At 37.0% G+C, this 19,174-nt stretch overlaps 1 protein-coding gene across 6 annotated transcripts in view; it reads left to right on the forward strand.

Annotated features, from left to right (window-relative positions):
• The window catches only part of chchd3a (coiled-coil-helix-coiled-coil-helix domain containing 3a), a 62,333-nt gene that overhangs the window by 9,746 nt on the left and 33,413 nt on the right, over window positions 1–19,174 (forward strand). For all 6 annotated transcript variants that reach the window (XM_055054826.1, XM_055054828.1, XM_055054827.1 and 3 more), the window contains 2 exons: window positions 38–131; window positions 7,732–7,912. In XM_055054826.1, the coding sequence (XP_054910801.1) occupies window positions 38–131; window positions 7,732–7,912 (275 nt within the window). The remainder of the gene's footprint in view (window positions 1–37; window positions 132–7,731; window positions 7,913–19,174) is intronic.

Raw genomic sequence — 19,174 nt, forward strand, 5'->3', positions numbered from 1 at the left:
AATTTTCACTCTATTTCTTCTTTTTCTTTGTCTCTAGTGAATGAAGAGGCCCTGAGGAAGAAGATCACTGATGAGCTGTATAAAGACTTGGCGCAAAAGAGGGCCGAAGCAGAGCAAGACATGCAAGCATGGTTAGATTCCTGCACACTTACAGATTTTTTTTCAAATTAGAGATTTTTTTTTTGTTACTTTATTTCTAGATGTAATTTTTGCTTTGTAAATTGAAAACCTTTGGTTTTCTCATATGACAGGATATCATAAGATTTGTGTTTGGCTAGTCTTTTATTTTATTGTAGGATAACTATCTGGTATTATTACTAGTGAAACTAAATTGTAAGGCCTGTGTCTAACCCCTTAACTATTTTTTTCTGTTTCCATGCCAGTTCTTTGCTTCATAATCAAGAAATGTTTTCTTCTTTTTAAAACTTGACCATTTTCCAGTTTCATTAATATTCCAAAAGGTCAGCACCAGACTTTCCGATCCCCACTGTTTCCAATTTACGTCTCTTCCGAAGTACATCAGCACTTTTCCCTCCTACCCTATCTTCTGTTCTTCTTTACTCTTGTTCCTTTGCAATCAATTAATCATGTCTTAGTAAGGGGAGCACAATGCTGAGATAATTTCCTGGGTGTAGAGGGGGTGATCCATTAGCACAGCCTGATAAAGAAACCTCTTCATGTCCATTCTTTTCTTTTTGTCTTCAGTGAATAATCCTCTGCTTTTTGCTTATGTGTTTATATCTTTTGGCCTGTGTATCCCATATTATCATATCACTGTATTGCTTTGTCTCTTTTGTTATGTTTTTATGATAAACAGGGATGCAAAATAGTAAAACATACAACCACTGAAGTTGTGGTTATATATATATATATATATATATATATATATATATATATATATATATATATATATATATATATATATCATTCCTGCTGTAACTAGTGTCATTCACAGACATGAGTGTATTTTTTTCTTAGAAATAAGAAAAAAGCTACACTATGATTTACCAAAATCATAGTGTAGCTTCAGCCAGTTTTTTTTTTTTTCAAATCTATATTACGATACAAAATAGAAAGCAACATGGAAATATAGTAGGTAAATGCAATTTATTTATTTATTTATCCGTCCATCTGACCGACCGACCGACTGACCTATCCTTGCATCTACTTGGTTTTGAACTGCACTGATTTAACAACCATGTCTTCATTTCTGCATTTGATATTTCTGTTGTTTTGGTCTTTCTGGGCATAAGAGAGAGACATCTTCTCCAGGACATTTTCCTTTAGTTCATGACTACACTGAAGATGTAGAATTTGTCCTTAATGTCCTAACACAGGACCATTACAGATAATGGAAGGACGTACCAGGAAGACAAACAAGTTTCCTCTTTTAGTGAGGATACAGGTCTATTACTCAAAACTCTTAAATAAATTCCTATTCTATTTTCAATAATTACTTAACTTTATTCTTGGAGATTAAATGTACAAATGTTTGTACAAATGGAGGTAAAATAAAACTAAACTTTTTTCCTCATTGATGCCCTGAGCCTATAATTTAACTGCAGTATAATGGTCCCGGTAGAGATAGCAGAGAAGACGCTGAGATGAGATATTTTTTCAGCTAGATTGGAGTAAGGGGTAAAACACTTTCCTTCTGTGAGTTATAGTGTAATACAGCTCATTTAACAGAACCACTAGGTGCCAGAGCAGTGAAACTGTGAGACGACTGCACAGTGTAAGCACAGAAAAATGAAATATTACATGGAAACCTTAGTGGATATACAGTGCCTTGGAAATTCTTCGTACCACTTGAAGGTTTCCAATTAGACTTCTGAAGCACCCAGAGTCTTCAGTATTTTCTTATTAATATTTTATGTAATAAAAATAAGGGCTAAACAAAAATTAGCTTACAATTATTGAGTAGACGGACAGGTGTACATGCTTTACCAAATTCTTTAAAAAAAAATACAGTGTGCATTTGTCATCTCTTAGTTTTCACTGCGATGTTAATGGTAACTCTTTTGGGATATACTTCTACAAGTTTAAAACATTTTCTAATTTTGAAATGATCTTACCTTTTTCATGTCACAATTATGTGCTACTTTTTCTATTGTAATGTGGGAGTTTTGAATTCCTTCACTCAGTCTTTCGCAGTAGTGCAGTGTCAAAAAAAGTTCTTGCGAATTTGAGGATTTGTGGTGTTTAGATTAGGCACCATTCCATCTGTTTGGCTGTAAGACCATAAATGAACTCCAGAGATCTGGCTTTGCATATTTTGCTCTGGTAGAGAGGAAGTAGGAACTCTGAGCTCCGGGTTTATTTAGGTGCAGCCTAAACTAATTTGTAGAAAGGAGTGGGTGCAGAGAGTAGATTTGCTTCTGCCGCTTCTCTGTGAGGCATCCGAGCAGAACACCACAGAAAAGGATGATAGGGAAGGTGGGATGAGAGTAAAAAAAAAAAAAAATCTCATACTCAACCGTTTCTTCTTCCTCAACCCAGTGCATCCTTTATCACTGTTTGTGCTGTTTGACTTTCTCAGACACTTTCGACCTCGTAGCTCTTGTCTCTTCTTTCTATTCCTCCATTTTTTGCTGTTATTCAAAACATTTCCGAATTTCCTTCATGTTGGTAATATTCCACCCTTTTATTAAACTCACTTCCTCTGTGAATATGGGTTGAGTTTGATTGTCCAGCTCAAACACTAAAAGGGTAGTTGTATTTGTCCAAATTCAGTCCATTTCTTGAACATTTATTCAAGCAGCTTGTGTGATATAATTGCATGCCTGATTTAAGAGTAAGAACACTGACCTTCCCTGAGAGTTTTTGACTCATTTCACATTTAACCAGCCACCCTATTAAATTCTTTGTTAGTTCTAGATTAGCCTGAGCAAGCTTCGACTTCAAATTTCTTCTTTTTGTGTCTAACAATTTCTGAGTAGGATCTTCTACTCAGAAATCCTCCATTAGGTTATGAAGAAACAATGTTGCTTAATCTGATTGGCTATTGCCCTGTCAGGAAAACTCTAGATCTCTTTACATCAATAACGCTGCACCAGTTGAATTTATTACTTAGTTTTTTGACACTTTAAACTAAACTACCATTGAGCTATCTTGGGCATATTCTCAAGCACAATTTTTTTGGGAATTGTGCTGCAAGACTGGTGGTTTGAAAGACAAATTGGCAGTGTGTTTAGTGTTAACAAAGCATATTTCACCCCTATACAAGATTCTCTTATTGTTTGGGGACTAGGGTCTGTGACTTTACTGAAGATGGACCTTATTTTCTTGAGTTATTCAGTTTAGCTGTATGTTCTGAACCTTATTTAATCATTCAATGTAAGACTACCTCACCCATCTTAGATGCATCTAGATCCAGAACATTCACATTTTTTGATATTTCACTATAGTCCATGTTTTTTATATGACACTCTGGTAATTTCTCACCATTTTTCTTAAATCAGTGAGTCAATATTAAATGTAATCCCATTTTTTTCCCCTTAATTTTCCAGATTTTACATTTTTTGGTTTACATACATTTTGCATTTTAGACCTGCTTGACTGATTGTACTGAAAGGACTTTACTTCAACCAGAGAATGTTGCCTTATTTTAATTGAAGGAATAATAATTTACTTCATTAAGGGATTCTAAGTGCAGTGTACATTAAAAACTTGGAAGCAAAACAATGAGATTTCTTGTTCAGCGGAAAGCAGTTGACTTAGGTTGTTCCCATTCTATCATCCAGAATATAACTTTGCACTGTTGTATAATCAGATGCAGTGCATGCATGTGTTCATGTGTGTGTCAGGGAGAAAGGATGAGTCATTAAATATTCATAGACAGCATTCTACGACATTATTTGTAACATCAATATTGCAGTGGGTGCTTAAATGCTTTGTTTCCAGGGACCTGGGTTGAGCCTGGACTGGTATGCTGGTCTGGCTGAAAACACTGTACATTACTTTTCAGTAAAAGGTGGATAAAAGCAAGGAGAAATGGGGGAAGGTAAAAACTGATTGATTAGAGGGAGTTGGTCACAGCTGAAGATTTCTGTTTTAGAATTTTTGTAAAGGGATTGAGCTTTAAAGTTGTGGCATTTCATATTCTAATATGTGACCTTAGCTAATATATGTGCTAATATCAGACTATTTAGTAAGCTGTACTTCATATTTACTCTAAAATGATACAGATGTTAATTTCTTTCGGTCATATATGTTGTGACCTATTTTTCGAGGAAACTTTTCTCTTTTGATCAGGTGTCAAAGTTTGTGGATTTTCATTTCAGACACCTCCAGAAAGTAGTGTACAGCTACTCTGGTATATCAGACACAGCTCACCCCAATTTTCTCTTCTTCAAATTAATGAAATCTCACCGATTCTGTTTTCCAACTGGCTGTTTGATGACTCCGTCCGGTTAACAATCAAAACAACAGTTAATTAGCCAAGATTATCCACTAAGTCTTCTCACTGCCAGGCTAATACAGAAAAAAAAAAATCATCCACTTATCCTCTAAAGATATGATACTCTTTCATTCTGTCTCTTTGCTACAGTGTTTGCTTTCTCCGTCTGACTCAACCATTGTCTACGTCAACGCCCCCCTTTCTTTCCCAGTGCCAATCTTCTGCAGTCAGATGAAAAATGTGCCCAATATCCCAGAGACAGGGCAATAATGACTGGAAAGCAATAGAGGTGAAGCAGACAGATAGCATCTCGCTAGTGATAGCAGTCTTTGCTTGGGTTAGCACTTGTGAGGCAGTCAATAGACTCTTTTTCTTTTCCTCCCACACTTTCCTTTTCTCCTGGAAATCTTCAATTTCCAGATCAGATTATAATTTTGGATCACATGTGACTTTTTAGTTAGTCTTGTGGGCCTCAAATAAACAAATAAATAAACACATTTTGTCAAGTTCATGTTAATTTTGTTTCCCTTTGGGCCTCGCAAATAAATAAATTTTAAAAAATCACAGACATGAAAATATAAAATCCTTGATGTTTCTTAGTCATGCTGCACCTTTTGACAATAAGTTATTTTTTTGGTTGTTAATATTCTGAGGGACTAAACAAAACAAAAAAGAGAATGAAATTGGGTGATTTTTTTTTAATTGATTTTTTTAGCCAGTGCAGACTTTGTACGTACAGTTAAAATTATTCAAACATCTAGCAGATTTAAGCTTACATTCATCTTTGAAGTTGATGAGCATGTTTCCTCCGAATATTAAACAGTTTAAAGTTGTTCTTTTTCTGAAATAAAAAAACATCAACACAATCAAATTCAGTTTTGCAGAAACAAAAATATATTTTTGTGCTTTTCTGTTGTGAAAGTACAATTTAATGTTGTGAATTTAATGCAATTTAAACAATAGTTAATAGAACCACATTACAGTGTATTACAGTGTGGTCTTTTCTTAATAAATGCTTTCTTCAAACACTTGCACATCAAGCAATTAAAACATTTATTTTAGCTGCAACATATCTAGTACATTATGGAAACTCAATTGTGATGAAACATTTTTCATCTGAGGTACTTTCTTCCTATATGTTCAGCTAAAAGCATATTGGTTAAAAAAGGCATGTCAAAAGGTTGAGTTAGCTACATTTGCTGGCCCACACAAGTACCATCAAAAATACTTTTCCAAGAAAAATCTTGTTTACTGTTCTCTTTCAGCCCTAGTTGTAGCAGCAGTCTTAGCGTCTTGAGTAGAGGTAGCTTAGATGCATTAGCGGCACACATGCGGGGAGGCGTGGATTGTGGGGGAAATGGTGAATGTAAAAGGCCATTAGGAGGCTCCCCATGTGTCTGTGTGTGCGTGAGTCAGAGCCTGATGATGGATGGAGTGTGCTGACGTTTGCAGCCCAGTGGACTGTGAGACTGGACATGGCTGGTCTCTCTCTGTCTCCCTCTCTCTCCCACTCTGTCTCCCTCCTCCGTTGCTTCACTTCCTCAGGGCCAAACATGTCATGTTGCCACTGCTCACACTTTCTCTGTACTTTCACCCATTTTCTTTCCGTCCCCTCCACCCCCTTTTAAATCCTCCGATATTTAGTTGCGATGCAGGGCCATTTTAAGACTTCAGGCATATGTGAATTTCTCCTACCTGTCATCTTTTCAAAGCTACAGGTATGTAGGTGATCTGCTTTTAGCAGTCTGTCCATCACCATTCATCACTGTCTGCATGTTGTCTACATTCACACCTGACTGAGGAAGTAAATGAGATTTTTTCTAATAAAAGATGAAAACCTATCACTTTGACAGATTAGTGTGTGCTTGTAATGAGAAAAATAGCAGCGCTAAAAGGTAGAAAACTTGTGTAACATTCATGCCTGGAACCATACATTAGCGGATATGCAAATTCCCATAATGAGGAGTCTAAAAACCTGAGAAAGCTCCAAATGAATTATAACTTATGTGTTTAATTCCCTATGGGGGTTTAAAAGGATAACTATTTTAAAAGTAGTGTCATTGTTTTACAATTTCTCCATCTTTTCTAGAGGAAATTAGTTTTCAATTGGGTCTCTGTTTTGGAACTATGCCATACAGTCAATATTTTCAGCTGCCCTGTGGAGTGGTCATCAGATGTATCTGTTGTGCATCTTTCTGCATCCTTCTTAGGCTGATGTTTATGAAGATCTCCCTGGCCTTCATTGAATTTGCCATAATTCACTCCACTCCTCGCTCCGCCAGTTCTGTGTTTATTCTACCTCGGCTTGACTGTTTGATATCAGACACAAGATCACTTTTAGGGGTTTCAGGGATGTTCTTCCTTATTCAATCAAGCACACTGTCACCCAGTTGGATCTGTGTTGCTAGGCAACGAAGAGAACCCAGTGACCGGGTTCAAATACTGGTCCTGCGTCTGCAGAGATTTTGCTCCATCTGTTGAGAAAAAGCCTCTCAGAATTGATTACTGCTATCGATAATCAAATAGATCTTCTTTGTAATCACTTAAATTTGTTATAAACCCTCTCACACAGGTTACCTGATTCTCACGAATTTAGGTTTGCCTTTTGAACTTCTTCAGTGTTCATCTGTTACTCCTCAGTGCTGTCGTTCATTGCAACTTTTTTTTAAATTACAAGGACATGTCAAGAAAAGCAAAATGCAGGTGGCTCCAATTACCTGCATGGCGACAGATTGACTGCTTGGGATGCAGACTGCTTTTACAAACATTCGCTGAAAAATGGGTCAGTCTTCGAAGATCAGTGAATTTCAGGTCGCTGCCGTGATGGAGCCCTGCTGTGCTGCATAGCACGCCAAGAAGGGACTCTAAAACAATGCAGATGGGTTGCCTGGAGTGATCAGCTCTGTGTAGTAGATCTTAGTATTGTGTTTGACATCAATGCCAAGATTTGCAGCAGTCCAGTTTGGGAAATTTTGTCTAATTTGGGCTGTTGCCAGCATGTTGTTCTAATGTGATGGGAGTAACAAGTGATCACCACTTTCAGTAAAGCTTTGGAGTCAGTTGGTGCTTCCTTTAAGCATCTCTGGCTCTTAAAAAACAACATTGTTTTCAAAAATAACCAATAGCACGTGTTAACTGCACAAATTCTAGGTACCAAACTATCACCATCCTTGGTTATCCTGTGCACTAAATCCTCTTCCTGAATTATTTAAAGCTCGAACAGAAAATGTTAGGGAATACACAGGCATCATTTAAACGCCTCTTTTTACCATGTTATTCTACCTAAGTTTTATTCTAACAATATTTATATTCTCTTTATTGATCCTACCCAGGTACGATGCAGAGAAGGCCCGGGCATCAGCGCAGGCTCAAGCTGATGCTCAGTCCAAAGTCCAGGATGAAATATCCAGGATCCTGTCTGTGGAGCGAGCCTTCACCCAAGAGAGCCTCCAGCAAGCGATCATTAGGGAGAGGATCAGCAGTGAAGATGAGAAGCTTCGTGCTCAGCTACTCGTAAGTGTTCTTTCTAATATGTTGCACAGCAGCTAAAGTGAATGTCACTTTTAAGATGCTGCATTGGTATTTTTTTTACCTACTTAAGTGTATAGATTGTTTTTGAGTAGTAGAGATTGTCTCCTTGATGTAAGTGAGTTTGCACAATTTCGATTTCCGTTCCCTACACATGCTTTGTGAAGAAATTTTTATAGACATTATTTCTGCCACATTCTACTCTGTAAGTGTATTCTTATTTTGCTTGAGAGGAATGATTGTGATCATTTTAAAGAGAATGTCATGCAAAGTTGACTTTTTCTGAGCTTTATGTTATAAAAAGTCACTATTAACCTGAAAAATACATACATACACTTTGTCTTGGGCAAAGTGCTTACGATTATTCTTTCAATAATCAGCCGTTCTTCCACAAGTTTCTTATAACAGTATAGCCCATCAAGTGGCAGCATCATGCTGTGTCAGCAGCAGAAAGTGCTATGACTCAGAATCAAGGTAAAAAATAATGCATCTGTGTAAATAAATGTCCTGGATGAAAACCTGCTCCAGAGGGCTCTTGACCTCAAACTGGGACCAAAGTTTCTCGTTCATTAGGATAAGCTTATGCAGTGTTTTAAGCTTTGAAGTGTTTGGTGCTTGCAGCACTGCTTGACTGGCACTGTGGCAAATCTTGAGTTTGTTGTGGTGCTGGAATATGTGCACAGTTTATTGTGAACATCATACAGTAATTGAACCTATTTGTTGTAGCTTAATATTGTCTTGGGCAAATCTTACTTTGTTCATCCCTCGATTGTTATAAAGAATGTTTTCATTTGGTGTCTCTTTTTTTCTCCGTAAATTGCCTTCACAAACAATTTCAGATGAGCATTCTTACGCAGTGTATTGTTTACTAAAGAAAACACATTTTCCCTGGAGTGTGGCCACTGTTTACAGTCCTATGCTATTGATTATATAGCTCATTTCACACACTTATCGCAGTAATAGAAAAATGTATCATTTTGTTGTGACGGAGTAAGAATGAAGCATGAACGTGATTCCCACCATTGGACAAGTATGTGATGAATCCCTCATATGGAACCGAACTCAAAATGAAAACGAAGGCGACGAGAGAGAAATGTTGAGGGAGGTGAAACCATGGTTTGATATTCGTTTCCTGTAAGTGTCCATGAAGAAACTTTCTTAAGATATTTGGTTTGTGTAATTTAATTGCACCTAAGATGGAGGCCATAATTAGGAAGGGTAAGAAAATATTTACTTTCCATGTGTTAAATATAAAGCTACAGTTAGTACATTTAAAAAGCGTTGCTTTCGGCTTTCCAGAGTTCTTAATCTCACAATTTAATTATGTTTTTATCAAAGGCATATTCACCTAAAGTAGATTTCCTCTATAAGGCAATCTACTTTATTTATCAAACAGTACAGTATGCTCAATTAATTATTCAAAGTGGATAAAAAAAATTTCTAAGTAAACCCAGGAGAAGGCATCGAGTCATTGACTTGCAGCATTCACTCCTCCTGGATGAGCATGTCTGACTATACATGTATGTTGAGTATGCATGTAGCGACAGTCGAGAGGAAAAACTACCCTTTAACAGGAAGAAACCTCCAACAGAACCTCCCTCTGTACAATAGCCCATCGGACAAGGACGACTGAGGGTTTGAGAAGACAAACGTGAATCTTCACTTCAGTCTTCACCAACTCCTGCCATTTGCAGGAGTTGGGTTTAGACGGTGATTTGAAATGATCAAATGCTAAAATAACAAATCCTTCAGGATCACAGGGGTACACAAACCCTCCACCACATTAAAGTGCCAGTTCAAAGGAGGGTACCATAATTGTTTGTGTTCATCCAAATATATATGGCTACCCCTGTGTACACTGTGATGGTATTTAATGTTACTCAAAGAGGCTACTTTTAGGTCATTAGCAGACTTTCAAACGACACACAGTTTTACAGAATAAACTTTGCCTTCAACCAGTTTACTTATATAAGTCTTTAATTATTTTGTGAGTTTCTGCCAAATACAATAGTTAATTTCCCTTCCAGTTTTTTCTCTGCCTCCTCACAAAAGAAATAATGTAGATGAAGAATTATTGTCAGACATTTTTTTTGCTATTTTAAGACGCAGCACACGCACTGTGAGTCTGTGTGATAATTTCTTCCATATGAGTGTCCTTTGGAGTGCTGAAGTTTTAATAGAATCCGACGGGTTATCAGTGGAGGTGCAGTGCGGTTTGCAGCACTCATGTAATTGTCAAGCCAGACGCTTCCACACAGTCAATGTTCTTTTCAACTGGAAATTGACTTTTTCTGCGTTCTTTAAAGACAGCCTCTCACCCAAGACGTCTCCCTCCCTTTGTCATTTCTCTCTGTGTTCGTCAAACTCCAGGATTGCCTGCTAACCAGAGCGAACTCATTTTTGATGAAACATAAAACATGTTTGTCTTTTGTGTCTGTGTGTATATGTGCTATATTACATTATTCCTGCCTCTATTGTGTGTTAGTGTGCGACTTAATTTTTCAGTTTAGTTCTTTTTATTAAAAAGGAACAGCAAGACTAACTTCTACGATACTCAACTTTAAACATGTGAATTTTGACTTTATTTTGAACCACACCTCTTATCAAATACAAAACCTCTTTCATAAAAATACATAAAAATGAAATACACATTATTGTGCCGCATGTAAGCATTTGTGCCTCCCTAAAAATGAGAACTAGTTCTATTTTACAAACACAATAAATTAAAATATTGAAATGTCAAAGAATGTTTATGGTTTGTTTTATTAAACATAAGATTTTTTTGCTGATGGAGATGGAAAGGAAGATTTTCCATAGTTTTTTGTTTTGTTTTACAATGCAAACCAGCTCTAAGACCAGGTATCATCTTTAAGCTTTCACTCAGTAACCCTAAAACAAACGGCATAAGAACTTTGTTTGGAAGAGTTGAGGTGAGATGTTGAACTTAAAAATACTTTAAGTTTAAGCAGCAACATGCTGGATTTAACTCGATTAGTTTGAAGTATAACTTATGAAGATTTTTGCTTGTATGATCATCCCATCCCAAAAAAACAATAATTCAAACAAATCAATAAGTAATAATGACATTCAGGCCAGAGAATTTATGTAAACTCCACCAGAATTGAACGTTATTACTGGAAAAGCAAATCTGTGTACACAGACAGAGCTGTCTTATTGCAACGCTGTTGTGTTCCTCTTTCAGCATGTATCGATTTGTCCCGCTCGTTAAGACACAGGTCACGGTGAGTGGTAGGACCCCATACGTTCCCTGCTTCTTTTCTCACAATGAGAGCGAGGCTCTGAGCAGTTTTGCCTCCACACGCTCACCTATAATGGCCTTAACCGCTGCTTGCACAGCCACACCAATTACAGTGACATCCATCCGAGAGCTTTGACTTGAGACTTTGGCGTAGACCATGGATGGTTAACATTTGTTTTATTGATTTGTTGTGTTTTGTTTTTTTGTTTTGTTTTTTTACATTAAAATTAAAATGTTACAAATCCAGCCACCAAACTCTCTGTTTTTTTAGATGCTGAGTTAAAATAAAGTCTCTTTTGGTTTAGGGAGAATTATTGAGAGAACAAAAATAAGACAAAATACCTGTGTTTTAATTTCCTTAGAAAACTTCATTTTTAGCTTTTAGCTGTCTGGATTGCAGTTGGACCAGTTCACACTTCCATTTCTTTGGGTTTGTATGGTGATGGAGGTCTTGAGCAATATGGAAGGATAAATTGATAAATTCTGCACTAGTGCATTTAGTCCTCTTGACTGTCAAACTTGCTCTTTCAAGTAAATAGTATGGAGACAACATAAGAGAAATGTAAAAAACAACTCATATTTGGTACCCTGGATGTTTATATATTCCTTGCAAACCAAAACCTTCCATTAAATGAGGTACATTTTCTTTTAAAAAAAATTGCAAATTGCCCTTTTTTCATTTATGGTGCTACATTTTCTGTCAGCTGCTTGAGCTCTGCTGGGGGGGTTTCCACAAGGAAAATTTATCATAATATTAGTAACACTAATTGTATATAGATTGTATACATGTTTAACGATTACGTCCCATTTGTAGTCAGGGTGCTACATGATTTTTGCCACCCCAGTAGGAATTCTTTCCACTCAGTCATTCCCTTCCTTGTCAGGTTGACTGGCAGCCACCAGCAAACAAGTCTACCGGTAATTGAAACTTCACACCATCGTAGGCAGGGCTGTTTGTTGTCGTCATTGGTAATGTTGGGTTTCTGGGGTTCTGTTGTCTGCAGGGAAAACGTTCAACATCAGTGGTCACACATGTAATGCCACTCAGGGAAGGCCACAGCAAAGAAAATTAGAACAAAGGCATACAACAAACATGGGGTTTGTTAGAAGTTTACCATGTAAAAAAGAACAAAATGCATTTATGAAAAAAAATTGCTTTAAAAATTGTAGTCCTTTTAAAATATTTTGATAAAAATGTTTATGGGTACAGTTTTTGGTCTCCATCTATAAAAGTGCAAAGTCTGACAAATACTGTAAATGGGAATGGAAGTGAGTGCTAGGGGAGACAGTTTACAAAGGAATACTAAATTACAAATATTCACAACATTTCATTGCATTGTTATACAGGATTGTCATCTTTCCGTATTTTTAAGATATTAGACTACTCGGGAAAATGCCCATAACTCATTAAGCCAGTTCTTCTTTTTTGGTTGTACATGGCAGATTTAAAGTTAATTATAAAGGCAACACTTCTTTTCCTTGAGTACAAAGCAAATAACATGAATATTAACATGTCTTTCATAGTAGTGATCTAGTAAATAATATGTTAACATTTACTGTAATATGTATGAACTCTCAAGAGCCATACAAGTCCCATATTCATTCCACATACACCTGTCAGTCCACACATCTTTATTTTAATGAAATCATAGACCTCTGCCATTCTCTTTTTATTTTCAACAATTCCTCTCCCTATGGAGCCACACTGGTCCATTGTTTAATCAATCACTGGTCATAGCATCTCACCCAGAAACAGGGCTCTAACCCTCAGGCGGACTTTTCAATCAAACCCAAAGTCATCAATCTTTCCTCACCCCAAACATTGGTTTTGGTGGAGTAAGGTGATTTTGTCTACTACCGGTAACTGGTTCCAAACTAGTCCAAGGTTATGGATGATGTGTAGTTATTTTGCAAAAGTAATTTTGAACCATATTAGTTTCTTCTGGGTAATGTTTGTTAAAGAGCTATCACTTATCTTACTTTGTGTAAAGTTTCATTTTTTTCATTGCTTTGTCTTGAAGGATGTCCATTCCACAATTTTTCACATGTCAGGAGTCCTGCACCCTCTTGCCTGGCTTGAGCTGCCCAGATACCATCCCAGTATTAGCGGTAGACATGAGGTTAGGCTTTAATTGGCAGGGCCTGTTGCTGGCAATCTGCACCTGGCACTCACCCGCTCACATAATTGGCACTACAGGCTTCCAGCAGCAGGGCCAGGGTATAAATTTGCTCCGACTGATGGATGGATACTGGAGTCCGGACAGCCTATTTCTGACAAGAGAACTTGTACAGTCAATTTACTGCTCCAGCTTCACAGGGTGGTGGGTCCATTTATTATGCATATATTCATCCTCATTTGTACTAAACATTCTGGGAAGTGATGCTAAATCATGTCAGATTTGTGTGTGTAAAGAAATAATTCAATGTGTGTATCCCAAACAACAGCAGCCTTACTCAGCAACTCTTGTGTTGCAGATTTTCTATATTTGCTGAGCAAATATAGAAAATGTTGTTAGCCAAGCCAGAAAAAAAAGTGTAAAGGAAGTGTCTTAAATCTGATTTTTGATTATGTTTTCCAATGCTCTCCTTAAATCAAAATACGTGCTTCATTCTTTATATCTATATATGTACCCTGGTTTCGAAATGGTCATCTTTAAAATAGCTTTGCTTTGTTTCTGTCTCTGGGAGGTAGGTTTTCAAATATTAAGTTACAATATTTTTGCAAAATAGCAAAGTGCATATAATGTCATTTCAACATTAATACCTAAACATATATCAATGTTTAAATGTCTTAATAGGTAACTCAATCTTTTTACCTGGTCTTTTTCATATCAGTGGCCTTTCTGTGCTTTTCGAGAGCAGTATTAATGTGGTTTTAAGTAAAGGAACAGTCAGCTTAGCTAATGGTGTTTGAGGAGAAATGGAGTCTTTGCATTCAAGTGTTTGAATAACACTTAGACCAATCAAACAGGAGTATTACAGGATGAATCTACTGACCAATGAGAAACACATGGTGGATAAAAGAACCAATATGTAAAAAGCTAATTTAACTTCACAAATTAACTTTTCAAATAAAGTTACTGATAATGTGAAGCTCCAAAACAGCATTTAAAGCAATATGCAAGTAGGAACATTTAACAAAACCCAATACAAATTGCATTGTATATGGTAAGATATAATGCATATTGGTTCTGCTACTAGAGAATTTTCAAGAGTGCTACTTAGATGTAGAACCCTGTAGTTACCTCACTTTGTCTTTTATTGAACAAACATACAATTTTGTTCACTGCAGTTTTAAACTGTTGCCTTACTTAAAGTGATTGTTGATGATCCTTCAATTTTCACAAATGTGTTTTATTGTTGTTTTGTCTTTCATCAGAAAACAGGAAAATGATCATACTTGTTAGAATAAAGTGTATAAAGCTAAACTAAAAGAAAAAGTAAACAGGACTTTTAATTGTAGGAAATATATTTTTGCAGTTTTGAAACCATTTTTGTAAAACACTGTTGTATGTTAATATTTGCAACTGGTTAATCTCTGCATGCAAAGATTAGCTTCCGCGGTTTTTTATTATTATTTTTAATTAACTAGAGTGTAGTTGGACAAAGAGGTTGGTTGGGAAATTAAAAGGGGATATGTTTCTGCTGACAAGGGTTGGACAAGCCACAGTTCTGACTGTGAACTCCTACTTTTTATCAGGCCTGTGAAAACCACCTGCTGGGGACAATGAATATGTATTAACACACTGTCGGCATACATAATGTAGAGTATCTCTAGTCATAATCATTCAAGCCTTCAGCTGCCCATACATACACTATCAGGATTTTATACAGGTAAAAAAATTCATAAGCCACAGGCACATTGAAACAGACAAACCAGCCACATGCCATGTAGGTTGTCCATGAGGTCTAGTGTCAGCAACACATCCCGAGGCTGTGACCTTTCATACCCACATCTTCCCTCTCACCTTTTTTTTTTTCTGTCGGTTGTTTCTCCTCATGCCTTTCTCTCACCAGCACTCATTCTCATCAACTTAGCACCTGAGGGACATCTGTTGTCCGAAGGTAAAACGGCTCATAGCACTCCCAGGACATTTTGTCAGCTCTCTCCTATTGGGTTAAGGAATTTTCTGCCCTCACTTTAGGATTCTGTCTGACTATCTCCTCATTTTGCTTCATGTTGTCATCTGACACCTTTCTGTTTTGAGTAAAATTTACCATTCCTGCCTACTTTAACTGAAGATGAGAGCAAAAATTTAAATAAGCAGATATTTTATATTCCAAATAAGGAAACAATTACAGTTTTACACCATCTTAGAATTTTTAAATTTCTGTATTGGTTTTGGTTGTGGACCAAAACTAAACTATCCCAAAAATTTTCAAGAATTTGCTTGTCACTGCTGCTACATTATTAGAAACTCTAAAATCTATGTTTCACAGATTTTACTAAGATCAAGTGAGTTTTCAGACTTTGTGTAATTATTGTCAACCATTTTTTCATTGCTTTGGTGCAAAGAGCTTGAGATCGAACGCAAATCTCCTCATTATTTTGTAACACGACAACATTTTTGCAAAGTAAAAATACCCCGGCATCTCCCATGTTCTCAGATTGCTTCATTTTCATTAGTGCATACCCTCCCAGTTGCTTGGTAATGAACCTCCAGCTGCCCATCTCTTTTGTATCTCTTCTGTGTTGGATGTGACAGATGACTTAAGACCTCCAGAGGTTCACTCCCCTGGGAGGTGGGCAAAGGCAACACCCACCACAGAATGATCAATCAATCAGTTTACACCAGAGGCGCCCGATCAGCCAGTTAATCAATCTCTGAGCAAGCAGATGTTGCTGCCGTCCATCCACAGAGGACTGGTGATGTCTCCAACGCAAGCTGAGAGACTTGAAATGTATTGCAGTGTAAAGAGATTTCTTACATCTGTCAGCATTTTAACTTTTGTTCACTTTCCTTTTATATATTTTCAAAACTCTTTTATAAATGTTTCATCTATCCAATTACACTAATGCGGTACCCTTCGGAAACAGCTTCATGCTTGCACTGACAGCAAATGAAATGTAAATGTTTGACTTGATTGCAACGTCTGACTCAGCCTTCTTAAAGCCAGCTGAAACAAACAAGTCTATCAGTCGTCAATTGCTAACATCCTACACTTTTTGGCACTTCATCTCAATTTGCGATAAATGGTCAGCAGTTATGATACATGTGTAGAAATGAAGACGCCCACATTTACCGCCTACTTGTCATGACCTTATGTCCCGGTCCTAGGCAGGTCAGCCATTTGACCTACTAGGTCATTGTGCCATTTTTTTATTTTGTCTAAATAAAGAGACCAGGCACGAAACCACATTAAGAACTATGGCCTCTGACCATTGCTCCCGAATATTCTTTTATATATATATATATTTTTTTATCAATAGATTACAAACTACATTCGTTTTTTATGTTATTTTCTATGACCTGTAAATGTCCCACGGAAGATGCAACCTAAAAACAAAATTTAAAAATTTAAAAATTTCAAAACCAAAACAAATTTCCTACAGTATGTATTATAAAAACAAACTTTTCTTTCAAAGAGTTATGTTGCTTTTGCTGCTGTTAACAAATTTGTTTTAGCTGGACTGAAAGCAAAAATGTCTCTCAGGATTGTAAAGGTTGCTGACCCCTGCTATTTGCCAGTGAAAATGCTGTGACTGAACAAGGCTAACATTTAGGTGTGATCTTGTCAGTCGTAGAAATCATTGTGTTCAGACACAGTTTCTACCACTTCAGTGAACCAGTGCAGAAGGGATGAGAAAGATTTTTTATGTGTTGTAACTACGTTTAATGAATCTACAGTCTGGCATTGTGTTTGAGTGAATATTTATGAGTAAAAGAATATGAATTTTTGTTTGGCTTGTTGTCAGTTACCATATGGGAAGTATGACAGTAAAATACTTCCCATATGGTTAGTTAGTTAGTTAAAACTAACTCATTAAGCATCAGTTACAAAACACCTTGATGTCTGATGCTTTGCTTCACCAAATGGGGTAACATACCTTAAAAATGATCTTCTAGAATTGTGAAACAGCATTTGAACTCTAGGTGGGATTAAGTGTGCATCCTTTGATGTCATCAGTATTAAGCTCATTAACTGACCACACCATAACGGGCATAATTTTATTGCCCATACTCCTGAAATCTCCTGGGGAGACTAATGGCTGGCCATGAACTTGAGTGTGACTGGTGCTCAGTAAATTCCCATGATGCTTATGAAGCAGCAAAAGTGAATGATCTCCAATGGATTTTTTATGGCCTCAGCTGCAAACTCCCATGTTTTACTGGCGATGTTAAAGATTAGATTATTATTGCCCAGTAAGGTCAAGTAATATTTTATGCTATCACCCAAACATTATTTGCTGCTCATGCATTTTAAAGGTAATGTTACCACAGTTTTTTTAGTAGCAAAATGCCAAGGGTTATTACGAAGATATGTCTGAAAAGTTTGATGTATTCTTATACCACTGAAGAGTAAAAAAAAAAAAAAACTGCCTTTCATCAAACCTCTCTTCTGATGTCTTGAAGTGTGAAATGTTCCCCAACAGCTGTCAGAAGAAACCGTCTCTTCTTCCAGCTCTGTTGTCATCTATATTCCATATTCACCCTGAATCCTCTCTCCATCCACCAAACACTGTTTCATCCTGTCTACCCTGTGAACCCTCACTTTCCTCCCTCCATCCATCTCTAACCTTCCACACGCCACCTACACCTCCGCTGTGCTAATTAACACCAGAGCATGGTCGTATTGTTCTGCCCCCATGACCTCCCCGCTGCCAGTGGGATCGTGCAGGACTTGCTGCTCACGGCTTCAGTATTAGTTTGTCATGGGCTCCTGTCGCATGTGAACGTGATAGATGGGCCCCGGTGTGCAGCTCTGACCCACCGTGCTGCATTGCGCACTTGGGTAGTGTGAGGGAGCATTGATTATGATGCTACTCGTGACAGGGGTGAATCAAGGCAGGGACGATGGTGGCAGAGAGGGGCACAAAAGAAAACAAGGTTATGGATGATGTGCAGTTTGTTAATGTGATGAGATTTGATTTGTGCTCTATTGATCACGACATCTCTCAAAATTATTTTCACCTATCATGATTTATAAGCATCTAGCAGGCACACATTGAAACCAAACTCCTTCATTTTATTACATTGGAGAATTTCTGTCATTGAACTGTGAAATGAAAAATGTAGAATGCGCAATGTTGCTTTTAGCCATTAACTTTCCCAAAGTGAAGTACTGCAATGTTTCTTTTGTTTGTTTGAAATTCAATTTCTTGTAGATTAAAACATTAGAATAAGGATGCAACTTTAACTTTTTTATTACATTTATGACTTTAGAACCACAAGCTGGAAAATGTTTTCTGGGATTTTGTAAGATGGATGCAAAGTAGCATTTTCAAAAGAGTTTGAAAATGCTGAAAAGTACATTAGCTTTCATCCCATTTTATTTTGACAAAAAAAAAAAAAAACAACAAACTAAACTAAAACTACACCCAGAAGACACCTCCCCATGATGAAACGTGATGGTGGTGACATCAGAATCTCGGGATGCTTTCCAAGAAGCAATAGAATACTCTACCAGTTTCTATTGGAAGTTGCATATTAAGCACCATAAGCAATTTGAGCTCAGTGTAAACACAGAAGACAACTTTAGAGATTGTGAATAAACAGCATCATGGAGACCAGCAGAAAGGTCAGAGATAAGGTTTTGAAGAAGTTTAAACCAGCGATTCCTAAGCTTTGATAAACTCATAGAGCACTCTATCATCCATCATCTGCAACTAGAGTAAACCACAAACCTATCAAGACATGGTCAATGACCTAAACTGACAGGCAGGCTAGGAACAATTTAATCATAGAAGAATCCAGGAGTCCCATGTTAATGCTGAAGCAGCTGCAGAGAGCTGCAGCTCAAGTGAGAATTTTTTGACAGGACATTTA

This window comes from Poeciliopsis prolifica, unplaced genomic scaffold (assembly GCF_027474105.1).
Source record: "Poeciliopsis prolifica strain line A6 unplaced genomic scaffold, Auburn_PproV2 SCAFFOLD040, whole genome shotgun sequence".
Taxonomy (NCBI): domain Eukaryota; kingdom Metazoa; phylum Chordata; class Actinopteri; order Cyprinodontiformes; family Poeciliidae; genus Poeciliopsis; species Poeciliopsis prolifica.